Source organism: Uloborus diversus, chromosome 7, assembly GCF_026930045.1.
Source record: "Uloborus diversus isolate 005 chromosome 7, Udiv.v.3.1, whole genome shotgun sequence".
NCBI classification, from domain to species: Eukaryota; Metazoa; Arthropoda; class Arachnida; order Araneae; family Uloboridae; genus Uloborus; species Uloborus diversus.
In genome coordinates, this window is record NC_072737.1 from 983,499 (window position 1) to 998,173 (window position 14,675).

A 14,675-nucleotide genomic window follows, 5' to 3' on the forward strand; every position below is an offset into this window, starting at 1 on the left:
ATTTTTACGCAGCAGCCTACTGGTAATCTCTAAATCTGTAGATGGTCTCTGCTGATGGGAGGTCACTGTGACCTCCAAAAAAATTGCCTTACTTGGCAAATTTGGAGATTGTATTTCAAAAAATTGCTATTTATACATGGAGCTATTGCCTGCCACGGATTATATGGATTTGGGAAATGTCCAGTTAAGAAAAGAGTATATCTGAATGAGAGGTTAGAGTAAAAATTGGACGAGCGTGTTCCGCTCATTTGAATGAGCATAATGTAGAGGCACACATACATCTGCAAACCTGGCATTCCCAAAAACATAGATGTTTCTATTTTCGCTCGTAACCGAACGTTTGCCTTTCATACGATTTGTAGTCGGACTGTATGCTCATACAGTAGAAGACCGTTATAACGCCGACCTGTATCACGCAATTCTCTATAAATCGCACTACTTTTCAGAAGTAAACAATGGGTTTTGAAGTTTAAAAAATCCCTCTGTTTTGATTTGCAAAAATAAAAATTGTTAGGTAAGTTAAATTTTGAAAGTTTTTCATCTTTCCATCTTAATCCAAAGCGTTTAAATTGAAAATGAGTACTCATAGTAAACAGAAAATACCAGATTGCTCTTGAAAATGCAGCTGTTACGCAAACCATGAAGCTAGCAGAAGTGCAGGATTTTGATTGTGAAACATATTTATTTGGGAATAAGTAGTTGTAATATTGGTGCTTTAATACTCACTGCAGATAAAACTCATTCCGAAGTGCTAATATAGAGACATATTCTGAATATTAGTTTTAAAAAATTTGTGAAATGACCTATATAACGCAAAATCCTGTATAACGCAAAAGCTCTGGTCCCAAGGTGTGCATTATAATGGTCTTCTACTGTATTTAATCATTTGGCGAGTTTCATTCAGCAACTCGAAAGTTCCGCCTCCCCTCCCAATTTTTTTTTTCAGGGCGCTCTAGCAAAGTAAAAGTTTGTTTATTTGCTTGAGGGGGGGGGGGTGAAAAGTGTGCCAAATGAGTCTTTAAATAAAAGGAAAAAATTTCAAAAACTTTTTTCGCAAAAAGTGTTCAAAAACAGAAGATATTAACACCCGAAGACAAGAATGATTTTTTTTTACAGAAATTTTTTCACTTCATTTAAGAATTTATTTTTCACTTTTAGGCAATGAGTAGCAGTTCTCAAAGAGCACTACAAAAGTGGCCTTTTCTACTGATGAAGAGTTAAAAATATTTAAATTCATTATCGAATGCATGTGAATGCCTTTTTCATACTCTTTAAACCTTTACTCTAGCGATGAAAGATTTAAATGCAATGACTTTTTACCAATACCAGAAGCGACGTCTAACAGTATTGTTGCTCGCATAAAAATGTAATTCATGTACTTCAAAAACCGCCGAGGTTTTTCGTGCCATTCGCTTCCTTATGGAGCAGGCTCCTTGTTTCAAGAATACCAAGTGAAGACGACCCTTAAAAAATTTAGTAAAACAAAAAAGCTCACAATGATTAAATTATGCTTAAAATGAGCCTTCTCTCTTCGCCCCCCCCCCTGCATCCAATGTTTCAATGAAATGTTTGGTTGATTTTTTTTCCACTTTTGGAGGTAGACTGTTTCCGACTCAAACCATCACTTTGAACCGGACATTTTCACGGTCTAACCCATGAGCAGGGGTAGAAGTGATCGACTCGTCACATATGGGACATTTTCCACAAAAAATATAGGACAAATATAGGACACATTATACGAATAATTTTGCTTCAGACAAAATTATAACTTACATCTGAAATGACTTTCCTGCAGTTGAAAGAATATTTTTTGAAAAGACAGTGTACTTTATAGATTAAATAACTAAACAAAATTTGAACAAAGATAATTTTATTATTTTTTCCTCACTCATGACCCAAGTACTAATTCCACTGTTCTTTGGTTTTTATATCTAAACTGAACCCTTTACCACTTGTATTAAGAACAAACAGAGCTTGAGAAGGATCCTCTTGACGTTTTTCCCAGTCTTCTTTATGCTTGAATGTTTCAGCATGCTGCCTCCATTGCGAAAATCCACTATTGCTTATGAGCACTGAACAGCTGCAAAAATGGCAAAATGCAGAAAAAATCATCTTTTCCTTTAGTGCACCAAAATTTGTACTATTAATGTCCTCCTGGTTCAACCACTCCATACCAGATTTTGTTAAGCGATGCGATTTCGCCATCATAATTCCACTTATTACAACAAACTATGTTTTAACATCATAAGGAAGTAACATTCCACGATCCCAAAATGCACTGAACACAAAAATATACGAACGGAAACCACGATGGAAAACAAAACAAACGGCTGTTGCCCAAACGCAAAATTTTAAAACCAACTTCAGGTTTAATTCTCGAAACTCCACCCCACTATAACGACGTCACAATGCTGTAGCCAATGAGCGAAGATGCCTGTTGCAGGATTTAGTCAGTTTTGATTCTCAATTTGAAATTCGTTTGGGGACGTACTTTCGGCTATATTTCGGCGAAAAATCCCATGTCGGAAAGTTTATTTACTGTTCTTTTTAAAAGACAGAGGGTAAAAAACAGGAATATAGGACATTTTCAAAAAATATAAGAAATATAGGACGGTTTTGATGCTTTTTTTTGGAAATATAGGATATATAGGACTACTTCGACCCCTGCGTGAGAGACAGGGTAAAAAACAGGAATATAGAACATTTTCAAAAAATATAAGAAATATAGGACGGTTTTGCTTTTTTTTTGGAAATATAGGATATATAGGACTACTTCGACCCCTGCGTGAGAGACAGGGTAAAAAACAGGAATATAGGACATTTTCAAAAAATATAAGAAATATAGGACGGTTTTGCTCTTTTTTGGAAATATAGGATATATAGGACTACTTCGACCCCTGCGTGAGAGACAGGGTAAAAAACAGGAATATAGGACATTTTCAAAAAATATAAGAAATATAGGACGGTTTTGCTCTTTTTTGGAAATATAGGATATATAGGACTACTTCGACCCCTGCGTGAGAGACAGGGTAAAAAACAGGAATATAGGACATTTTCAAAAAATATAAGAAATATAGGACTGTTTTGCTCTTTTTGGAAATATAGGATATATAGGACTACTTCGACCCCTGCGTGAGAGACAGGGTAAAAAACAGGAATATAGGACATTTTCAAAAAATATAAGAAATATAGGACGGTTTTGCTTTTTTTTGGAAATATAGGATATATAGGACTACTTCGACCCCTGCGTGAGAGACAGGGTAAAAAACAGGAATATAGAACATTTTCAAAAAATATAAGAAATATCGGACGGTTTTGATGCTTTTTTTGGAAATATAGGATATATAGGACTACTTCGACCCCTGCGTGAGGGACAAGGTAAAAAACAGGAATATAGAACATTTTCAAAAAATATAAGAAATATAGGACGGTTTTGATGCTTTTTTTGGAAATATAGGATATATAGGACTACTTCGACCCCTGCGTGAGGGAGAAGGTAAAAAACAGGAATATAGAACATTTTCAAAAAATATAAGAAATATAGGACGGTTTTGATGCTTTTTTTGGAAATATAGGACATATAGGACTACTTCGACCCCTGCGTGAGAGACAAGGTAAAAAACAGGAATATAGGACATTTTCAAAAAATATAAGAAATATAGGACGGTTTTGATGCTTTTTTTGGAAATATAGGATATATAGGACAACTTCGACCCCTGCATGAGAGACAAGGTAAAAGGGCTCACTGTTGTTCTTTCCCGTGCTGTCTCTGTATGTGCCGTTGATGATGGCCAACTCCATCAGTTGACGCTTCTTCAGCTCATCTTCACCTTCAGTCTGCAGAAAAAAATAAAAATACATTGCTCATTAAGTAAGCTAAAGACATGTATACATATAACACAATCTATGTTACAGGGTTTAAGCTGGTTCTTTAGCATAAAAGCTAAAATTGAGGAAAAAACGTTAGCAAAATGCTACAATTCTCATATATGCCTCAGTGTGTTTCATCTAAAGTTGAAAATAAAATTCACATTTCATCTGTAACATCTTTGAAGAAATAAGTACAACAGCTATTTTTTTAAAACATAAAATAAAAAAAGAAAACACGATTGTTGCTTAGAACGTTGCTGTCCCCTCCTCCTAATAAAGCAGTTATTGGGGGGACGTAGACTAACAGTTATTGAACTTAATTGTAGTTTGGCTAAGATTTAAAAAAGATTAAGTTGGTTATCGCCATGCATGCTTCCCCTCTAGGATCATACATTTCTCCTTTTTTTTTAAAAAAAAATAATTTATTTTTTATTTGAGCAAAAAAGCGAAAAATGCGAACGTAGCGGAAACCCTGCTATGTTACTGTGGTTATTCATACGTTGCAATCAAAAAATGACACAAAGTTTGTCAGTCGCAGTGCACCACAAAACTGCGGAGAGGGCAAGTCGCGCAGGCAAATTTCGGCAATAGGATACAGCAGAATCATTTCATGCAGTTTCGACTATACACTGTTTAAGATTCAGTCTGTCTCGTTTATCGATCTCCTGCTGCATCGGAAAAGCGAAGAAACATTTCCCTCCTTCAAAGTTCGAACTCCCGAGCTTGCAGATAACATGCAATCGGGGTTTTATTTAATAAGCGGGCTTCTAGGGCTCCGACCCCCTCCGAAACTCTTCCACACTATTCCAAAAGTTACTTTTCATTCGCTGAGCACCTTATTCTTGCCAAAAAAATTAAATCATGGGTTTAAGAATTGCACAACTTCCACGTCATCGTTTCAAACGCCGTTTCTTACCGAACATTACCCGACGCTCTGACGAAATCCTCCAAATTTTTGAATTCGAAAGACCAAACTCTTATATAACTTATTTTAAATGTGTCAAAAAATATTAATATAAGATGTATGCATATTCATATGTGCATACACATCTATGCTTTTTAAGAAAAAAAAAGAAAAGACATTGAATATTTAGCAGGGGTCAATAGAGCACCCATCCTATTTTTTCTTTCAATTTAATAGCAGGGGCCAATCCACGATTTTTTTCTCGCTACCTATTTTTGTGAAAGTATTGCATCATTCTATTTTTGTAAAAGTTTTTTTATCAGCATTTTTTTTTTTTTTGAAATTTTAGAGGCATCCTAATTTTTGTAAAGAGAAGTAGAACAAGTGAAATTTTAGTTCGAAAAAATGTAAATGTCATCTAGCATTATTTTTAACAGGTTTCGTTTTTTGGGGAGGGGGAACTAAAAACCTAAGAAGTACGAAAAATATCATCGTCATTTCAGCTTAATGGTCTATGTACTGCGTACAATATAGGAAATTATTAGAAAAACGGTTCCTCAAAACAGATGTTTAAAGATTGCGATACTATTGCATAAATACACTTTGGTGTGAAAGAGCTAAAAATTAGTCAAAATACTACAAAAAGGTTTCTATTTAAGCGATTGTTCATATAAACCTGCTTAGAATTTATTGTATGAGTATATTTTGTTTTAAACAGAGAAACAAATTTTATATTTTAAAATGCGAATTTTTGAGCAATTTTCGATGTTTTTGTGAAGCCACTGATTTTCTAACTGGATTTTTGTGAAAGTACCGATTTCAAAACAAGATTTTTGTGAAGCTACCGAAAAACGGTAGCCAAATCAGCCTGTATTGGGCCCTGAATAGATACGTCATCTCTTGCATTTGCCCGCTCCCTCAAAATGGAACCTCCCCATTTGAATATCGTAACAAAAACCATAGAACGTACGGATGAAATAGAATTAAATATCAATCGCCTAGATTTCACGAGATGTGTTTGGTAAAACCCTCCCTGAAACAAAAGGTGCAATGACAGGGGCCAATCCAGGATTTTTTTCTTGCTACCTATTTTCGTGAAAGTTAATGCATCATTCTATTTTTGTGAAAGTTTTTTTTTTATCAGCATTGTTTTTGTGAATTTTTAGAGGGATCCTAATTTTTGTAAAAGAGTTAGAACAAGTGAAATTTTAGTTCGAAAAGTGTAAATGTCATCTAGTATTATTTTTAACGGGTATCGTTTTTTGGGGAGGGGGAGGGAGCTAAAAACTTAAAAAGTACCAAAAATACCATCGTAATTTCGGCTTAATGGGCTATGTACTGTGTACAATATAGAAAATGATGAGAAAAACGGTTCCCCAAAACAGATGTTGAAAGATTGCAAACTATTGCATAAATACACTTTGGCGAGAAACGGCTAAAAATGAGTCAAAATACCACAAAAATGTTGCTATTTAAGCGATTGTTCATATAAACCTGCTGAGAATTTTATTTTGTGAGTAAATTTTGTTTTAAACATAGAAACAAATTTTATGTTTTAAAATGCGAATTTTCGTGAAGTTTTCGATGTTTTCGTGAAGCTACTGATTTTATTACTTGATTTTTGTGAAAGTACCGATTTCAAAACAAGATTTTTGTGAAGGTACCGAAAAACGGTAGCAAAATCAGCCTGTATTTGGGCCCTGAATGAACTGCACTATGGCATGCAGCAAATAGGGCTGTCAGAAATGACAAAGGATGTCCGAGATGAAGAAATTACCGACATCCATGACACATGACCGAAAACAGGGCCGGATTATCAGGGTTCGAAAAGATGATATTTTCGAAAAAATATCGGATACTTTAATATATATATCCGAATATTTTAATATATATGTATATATATCCGATATTTCTGATTAAAAAAATTTCCATTCAAATAGTTTAAATTTTTGGGCTCAAGAAGCGAGAAGTTCTAAGGATGACCTGCAAAGTTTACCATTTTTAGGATTTTTTTTTACTTTATTTCTCTTTAACTCGTAGGTACAAATTACAAATTAAATGAATATAAAAAAAATATACATTGCCACTGAAATGGTCGTTCAAATGAAAAAATGATAGTAAATGGATACTTGCAGTCAGGGGCTTTCCGATATATTTTTGTGCAAGCATTCTTTGTAGAAAAAAAAAAAGTCTGGGCGAAAAAACGTAAAATTTGCTGATCCCTGAAAGTTAGGATATTTTGTAAAAATTTCACTGTGGGGGCCCCTTGGCTGTGGCCCCCCCCCCCGGGGCAGTAGCTCCACCTGCCCTCCCCTAAATCCGGCCCCGACTGAAAGTTTCGAGACATTCCTCGACAATGATGGCGTCTGAATGAAATTGGAAATGCGTGAATTGGCACAGGTGCCATACGTACCACTGGCACCAGCAGCTTCCTGATCTCTTCGGTGGCCCTCTGCAGCTTGACCTGGGCCCTGTTCCTCGAGTCCTCCACAGTGATCAGGACATGCAGCTCATCGTTCAGGTGCTCCCAGTTGGGCTTGCCCCGGTTCTGCTCCTCCTGACAGAAGAGACACGCTTCAGTCTGCGCTACTCACATGAACGACAAACAATGATATAAAACTTGCACAATAATATCCTGGTGACTTCATTTTGGGACTCAAAATAGATAGCATACCTGCCAACATTCAAAGGAAAAAATCCAGTAGATTTTTTCAATATAGCGCAATATCGCTTTTTTCCATGTTATTGAAGGGAAAAAGGTTTTTTTTTTTATCTCTTAAAGTACAATCATATGCAAGTTCCTTGAGTCATATACACAGAGTTTAATCAATGAAAATATTAAATGGAAGAATAAAAGTTAAAGTAATACTTCAGGGTGGCGACAGGAGCTGAAAAAAAGTTCCCTGACTTTTCCCTTATTAAATTTACCGAATTTCCCCGATTTACGTTACCAATGATAATGGTTTTCTTTCTTTGCTCTACTTGAAATCTATTGTATTTTTTCTTTAAAATTGTATATTTTAAGCGTTTTAAGTTGTGTAAAGTTGTTGAACTATATTTTAAAAAGATGCTGCTTTTTTAATGAAATGGTTTAAAAAAACATATCAAGTCAATTTTTTTGGGGAAAAAGTCTACAAAACAGTATATTAAATTTTTCTACAATGGAAAGATTATGAGAAGATTAAAAAAAATTAAAAATACTTTACTTCCAGGAACCAATTAGCATAAGAATTTTAAGAAACTATTAAAATTACTCTTAAAATTATTTGTTTATTTATGATAGAACTAAAAGGTAATTGAAATTATTTTGAACTAAGTTTTCAAACAGTATAATAATTGTTGCAAGAATTTATTTTACGTAGCATTGAAAGCGTAAAAGGAAATATTAAGCAAGGTAAAATAAACCGAATAGACACAGAAGCAATCTTAGGAAGTTCATCCTGTGGTTAATAAGTAAGATTCAATACTTTGACGTTGAGGAAAAAAGATGCACAAATATGCGGCAGTGTATAATCGCACCTCATTAATTTTACTTTTTTTTTTTTGAACAGATAATTGGCGGAAAATGCGTAGGAAAATAGAGTACTTAATTTTGTAAAGCAAAAAAAAAAAAATTTTTTTTCTTCATAAAATCAATTTTCCCTGATTTTTTGTTATTTTTTTCAAAATTCCCCGATATTTCCCTGACTTTTCCCTGATTAATAAAGTTCCCTGACTTTTCCCTGATTAATAAAGTTCCCTGACTTTTCCCTGATCTGTCGCCACCCTGTCCTTTTTCAATGAAAAGTTATTTTAGGGAAAAAAAGAATTTCAATTATCTGTAAAAATTCAATCATAGACAAGTTTTTTCAGGTCTTCAACAAGATTTAATCTACTTTTTTCGGCCCCAAAGTGCCCGATAATAGCGGTCGTTTTGTGTACAGGAAGAAATGTTGTGCAACATAGGCTTAGCGATGAGTGCGCGAGAGAGATCGCAAACGTAAACAAGAAATGATGTTGCCAGATTCCAATGCGCTAAAGTTTGAAATTGAGTTGGAAACTTTCAAACCATGGAGTAAAAGCGCTAAAACGATGTAAAAATTTATTTTAAAGGGGATTATTTTTTATCATTTTCAAGAAAATCCCTACATGGAAGGATTTTTTTTTTTAGGGATTAATAAAAACCGGGAGATTTTCAATAAAAATCGGGAGACCGGGAGAAATGTCGAAAATCCGGGAGTCTCCCAGAAAATCCAAGTAGAGTTGGCAGGTATGAGATAGGAATTCATTGTAACTGAAACAATGGCATGGAGATTAAATTCATTTTTAAAAAACCTCCTCACTTAAAAATTTGTTTCTTGGGCTTTTAAACATAAAAATGAAGCAGAACAACAAATAGTGATCACTCATTTCATTCTCCCTACATTAAATTCGCATGACATTCAAGACAAATAACATTTTTACTTTTATGATAGACATTTTAAAATTTTAAGCGGAAAAAAACAAAATGAATTGAATGTTTTTGATTTTATTTCATGCTTTTTACTTAGTAGCAACCAATTTTTTGGTACAGAAATTAGCTTAATTACACTTCCCCCTTAGTGTTATGGGACAGAATGAACGGACTACCGACAGAGTGAATCTTTTTTTTCATTTGACTTACAACCAGCAAGGGTACAAATTGGGAAAAATGGAACATGCAACTACAGCATTTTACTGGTCCATACAAATTCTTAGTGGTCCAGTCTCGAGTCCTAATTTTGAAAATGAAGTAAACCAACAATATGAGGTAGACATTACATCCTTTCTTGCAAAGAAAACCTAAACATTATCAACTAAGGCAAAAACTTTCAGCAGATTCCAGACAATTTTCATGCTTACAATTGTTGAACGGAACATAAGACATTCTGCCGGTCCAACAGGTTTTTCTGGTCTCTGCCCACGTTTCATTTTAAGCCCTGCAACTAGGCACTTGAGCACTTTCCGGGCTTTAAAGGAAATTTTCAAACTTTCCTGGATTATCCTTGTTTTTTTTTTTTTTTTTGGTAAATTTTAGAGTTCCCTGAATTTTTCAAGGTTTCCCTACAGAGTGGCAACCCGGTCAACAGCCTGCAACTTTTGCTAGTTTGAAGGGGAATTTCATTGTAATGTAATTCAAGCAAATTATTTCGTCACATCTGTGCTTGCGGTAATGAGACTTTGCTCTATTATCCAACTGGAAAAACTTTTTTTTCTGCAGCTGGTAAGAGGGGCAAAATCTGTAGGCAGGTTGCAGGTTTCGAAACCTCCCGGACTGAGCCATTTCATTCACAAATGTGGAACAAGATTGATAACAAGGTAACTTGAGGCTAAAAATAGTATACTTACCCTGTGGCATAAGAGAGCACAAATGCAAAAGAGGAGAAAAATATATATTACTAAAACTCTTGAAAGCTGAAGACACATAACAGACATGATATCACTTGTTGTAAAAGCAAAATTCAACAAGAAGTCACATTCATAGCTAATAGAATATGCAATGTCATTTTCTTAAAAAGGGATATCCATACTGTTTAGATAATGAAAACTTTTTTACAATTGGATTAAATAAAAACCTAGCAAATTCTTCAAACAGCCAAGGGGCAAAAAACGGGAGAGTAGGCAGGTTTGGTTTGCCTTTTAACTAATAAATATTTTCACTTATCACAAAAGAAAGTGCCAGTGGTTTTATTCCCTAAACAGTGCCGTCAATAGAAAAGTTTATTTTTTTTTACATCTATTTCTTAATTATTGTCTGGTAACACTAAGTATTTTTTGAAGTTTTTACAATGGCGATAGTCTAGTTCGTCTCTTATTTATAGTTCTCGGTATACAGTGCCAAGTTGATACATAACCATACTTGCCAACCTCCAAAGGAAAAAAAAAAAAAAAAACCAGGAGATTGCAATACAGGCATATAGGTGATTTACAAGCGACTTATTTTCACAACAGAATTATTAAATTGGGCTTTTAAATAACATGAATACTAAATTTAAAGTGAAATGGGAATTTTTCAGATGTAAGCAAATTGGTAGCAGCAAGAAAAATATACTGAAAAGGAAAAACCAAACAATGAGTGAATTAGCTTAAAGTTTCGTACATTCTTCAGTCTCAACCAAAAAAGCAACAAAAATGTAATTCCTACAATCAAAGAAAAAAAAATCAATATATAATGAAAATAAAAAATAAAAATAAGTACGTATAGGGTAGTACATCTTAAAATAACTTTAAAATTTCAAAATAATTGAAATATTTTCAAGATGCAAAAGGATTGAAATCTGCTGCAATTTTCGGCAAAGCACGTGCTTCGTTGAACATGCAATGTGGAAAGCTTCTAAAAAATTTAATTTTTACTAAATGAGCTATTAATTGAAAAAATTCTTATCCCCTGACATTGATCGACTAGAAAAGGGCGCCATCTATTGAGAGGGAAGTGAAACCTTTTTATGATTTACTGAAAAAACTGCAAAAATGGGAGAAAATCTTTGAAAAAACCTGAAAATCGGGCGATGGAAGCAAAAAACTGGAGTCTCCCGTTAAAAACAGAGTTGTCAAGTATGCACAATCTTAACATGTTATTTAAAGTCATTAGATTATGTAAATTTATCATTTACAAGCATGCGTTTTTGTAAAGTTCCTGTAAAACTCTTAAAAAAAATTAATAATCTCAAAATGTCTCTGCCAAATGAGCGGGAAAAGGGGGGGGGGGACTCACCTTCTTCTTGTCCCTCATGGATCCCTTTCCCCTGACCATGATCTTGCAGCCAGTCTCTTGCTCCAGTTGCTTGGCAGTCATTCCCCTGGGCCCCAGGATGCGACCCACAAAGTTGTACTGCAAGAAGAACGGGAAATAAGACTCTCGCAAAGAATCAACGTGCCGAAAGAATATATATATTATATGACTGGCCACAGCTCATGTTCCATGCAGCCCGAGCAATAATGTGCATCTGATTCGTAGACAGATATAGAGTCCATTTGGTACCAGATACCAAATCCAAAAATATTTAAAAAACAACATTTTAAAAAATACCCATTGGTGGACACACAACTGCTATTCGCGCAATTTTGATTCTTTCCATGATTACATTCAGTATGAAAACACTTTTAAAGTTGAAATGATGAATGAATAAAAGGCATAAGAAAAATGAAACTCTTTGTTAAATTGTCGATTACACAAAAATTTATTTTCGACAGGACATTTACGTGTCCCTAAAGATGTCAAACTAATAAGCCCTCAGGTAATGAATTCGGAATTTTTTTTCTCTTCATAAATTTAATAATAAAAAAATAAAAAGTACAGTCGGACCTCCATATATCGAAGTAGCAAATTGCCGGGAAAAAATTCGATATATAGAAACAATCTTATTTTATCCTAAAAATCCCCTAACGCATTAAAATTATAGTTAATTTTAGTGTATGAAACCCGATTTCTAATTTATACGAGCATCGGATAAAATGAAAATTAATAATTTAAAAAAATAACAGATATTGCATTTTTGCGCCTTCATTCATCTTCATTCTTCGGCAATTGAACTTGATCTGCAACATTAAGGGATTTTCTTTTTTACAATGTAATCGATAGAAAAGTAAAAAATAAATCTACTTGAATCATTTTTATTGCAGCTAAAAAGACTAGGAATGATAATCAACAGACAAAAGGGATAACTTGAAACTAATTTTACAATGTTACTGGTTATCAGGTTTGAAACAAACTTGAGAGAATTTAAGAACTCCAGAACGAAACAATGACCTAACTACACACCCCTCAACCTTAGAATCCTTATGAATTTAGTAGCAAACTTTAGTGAACATAATTTTCTCCCCTAACCTTCATTTTTCATGAGAAAAATAGTCTAAAGTGGAAAAAAATTTACGAATATCTCGAAAAAAAAAAAAATCGATATATAGAGATTTTTTTGATATATAGAAAATTTTTTTCTATGTAATGAACATAGAAACTTGCTGGGATTTCGATATATAGAAAATTTCGATATGTGGAAGTTCGATATATGGAGGTTCGACTGTACTTTTTTTTTTGAACTATATTTTAATCTTAAGTACATAACCCTGGGCACATGACACATACAATAATTGTAGTTCAGCCAGTCTTTTTAAAAGCCCCTCCCCCCAGACATGACTCTTGAAACATTGAAATAAATTGAACATAATTATGACAAGCTTCATAAATCGTCAAAATTGCAAAAATAATCAAAGGTGGATTACACAGTATCAAAAGGGAGACAAAAAGTTGAACACATTATAAAAAAAGATTCAATTTAAAGAAAAAGCAGCAAAAAGTAAAAATCAGGCAAAATGCTTGGATTTTCTCGATTCACCAAAATATTTCGAATAAAAAAATTGCCTTTCTGAAACACTGCAAAATGTTACTATAGCAGACTCATCTATCAAGTGCACACAAAAAAATTGGTGCTTTGTGTTTACTTGTTTAATGCTATCTTACACAAAAATAGTTCATTTGAAAATGACTTCATTTCATGCAAAACACATGTCAGGTTCACACAAAAATAGTTTTATGAGGCATTTGGAAGAGTTTAACCCAATTTTCATTCCTTTGCTAGTCGTTTCTGTTCTGCTAACAATTAGACAGCACAAGCATAGCATCAGAACTTCTGATGCTATTGTGTGCTGTCTTAATTGTTAACAGAAAATGCTGCATTATCATGAAGTCCCCCCCCCCCATAGTTAATAGGAATGGTTACATCACTTTAGAGTTTCTGCGTCCAAATTTGAAATAGGAAATGTTGCAATACCTCTCAAATGTTGAACAAAACACAACTCTGAAACCGAATTTGGATATATTTTGCTAGTACAATGTGCTCCATTTTGTGGTATCTTTAATAGAAAAAGTAAAGTTAAAAGGAAATGATATACATTTTCCAGTTTCTTTTACCCAAATGTTACATTTGAGACAGACTCTCAAATGTTTAACATTTAGCGAATAATGTGCAACCATTTAAGGAATACCATGCTAATATTAAGGCAATACTGTATTCTCAAAATGTTAATGTTACACTCGAGACCGACTCTCAAGTATGTAACATTCGGGAAATAATGTGTTAACATTTAAGCAATACTATGTTAACATTAAGGGAATATTGTATCCTCAAAATGTTAATGTTACACTCGAGACAGACTCAAGTATGTGACACTCAGGGAATAACTTGTTAACATTTAAGGAATACCATGTTAACATTAAAGGAATACTGTATCCTCAAAATGTTAACAGGAAATGTTACACCACACCTATGTCAGACAGCGTCACACTTTCTCAGAGTTTCACCCTTTAGTTTCCGTTCCCATGCTGCTATCTACTATTGTTGTACATCAGAGAGCATAATGCCCAACTTTGCCACGAGGTCCTTTTGGCTCGGTGGTTAAAGCACTGGGTCAGCACCAAAAAGGTTTGTGGTTTGAAACCCAGCCCCTCTGCCTCCAAGTATGCCTCCCTGTTAACAGGAAATGCTTTGCGTTCGCTCCCTTAATGCTGACAAGAAATTTTTGTCCCCCAAATGTTACACCGTGCCCGCGTCGGGCCAACCCGGAACCGTCCCCACTCCTGTGCCATGTTTATGCTATCCTTCATTGCTAATAGGAAATATTGTACATTTCCGAGTTTGTTCCCTGAATGTTAACAGGAAATGTTACACATTTTATACTCCTTTCTGGAAATGCTAACAGGAAATATTGCATACTTAAATGTTTGCTCCCTAAATGTTAACAGGAAATTTTTGTCCCCCAAATGTTACACCGTGGCAAATGTGCCTCGCGTCGGGCCGACCCGGAACCGTCCCCACTCCTGTGCCATGTTTATGCTATTAAGAGGATATATTGCACATTTCCGAGTTGTTCCCTGAATGTTAACAGGAAATGTTATACATTTCAT

At 34.4% G+C, this 14,675-nt stretch overlaps 1 protein-coding gene across 1 annotated transcript in view; it reads right to left on the reverse strand.

The window, feature by feature from the left end:
- The window catches only part of LOC129225857 (protein held out wings-like), a 50,734-nt gene that overhangs the window by 10,946 nt on the left and 25,113 nt on the right, over nucleotides 1–14,675 (reverse strand). The window contains 3 exon segments of the mRNA XM_054860379.1: nucleotides 3,747–3,837; nucleotides 7,188–7,331; nucleotides 11,487–11,603. Coding sequence (XP_054716354.1) covers nucleotides 3,747–3,837; nucleotides 7,188–7,331; nucleotides 11,487–11,603 — 352 coding nt within the window.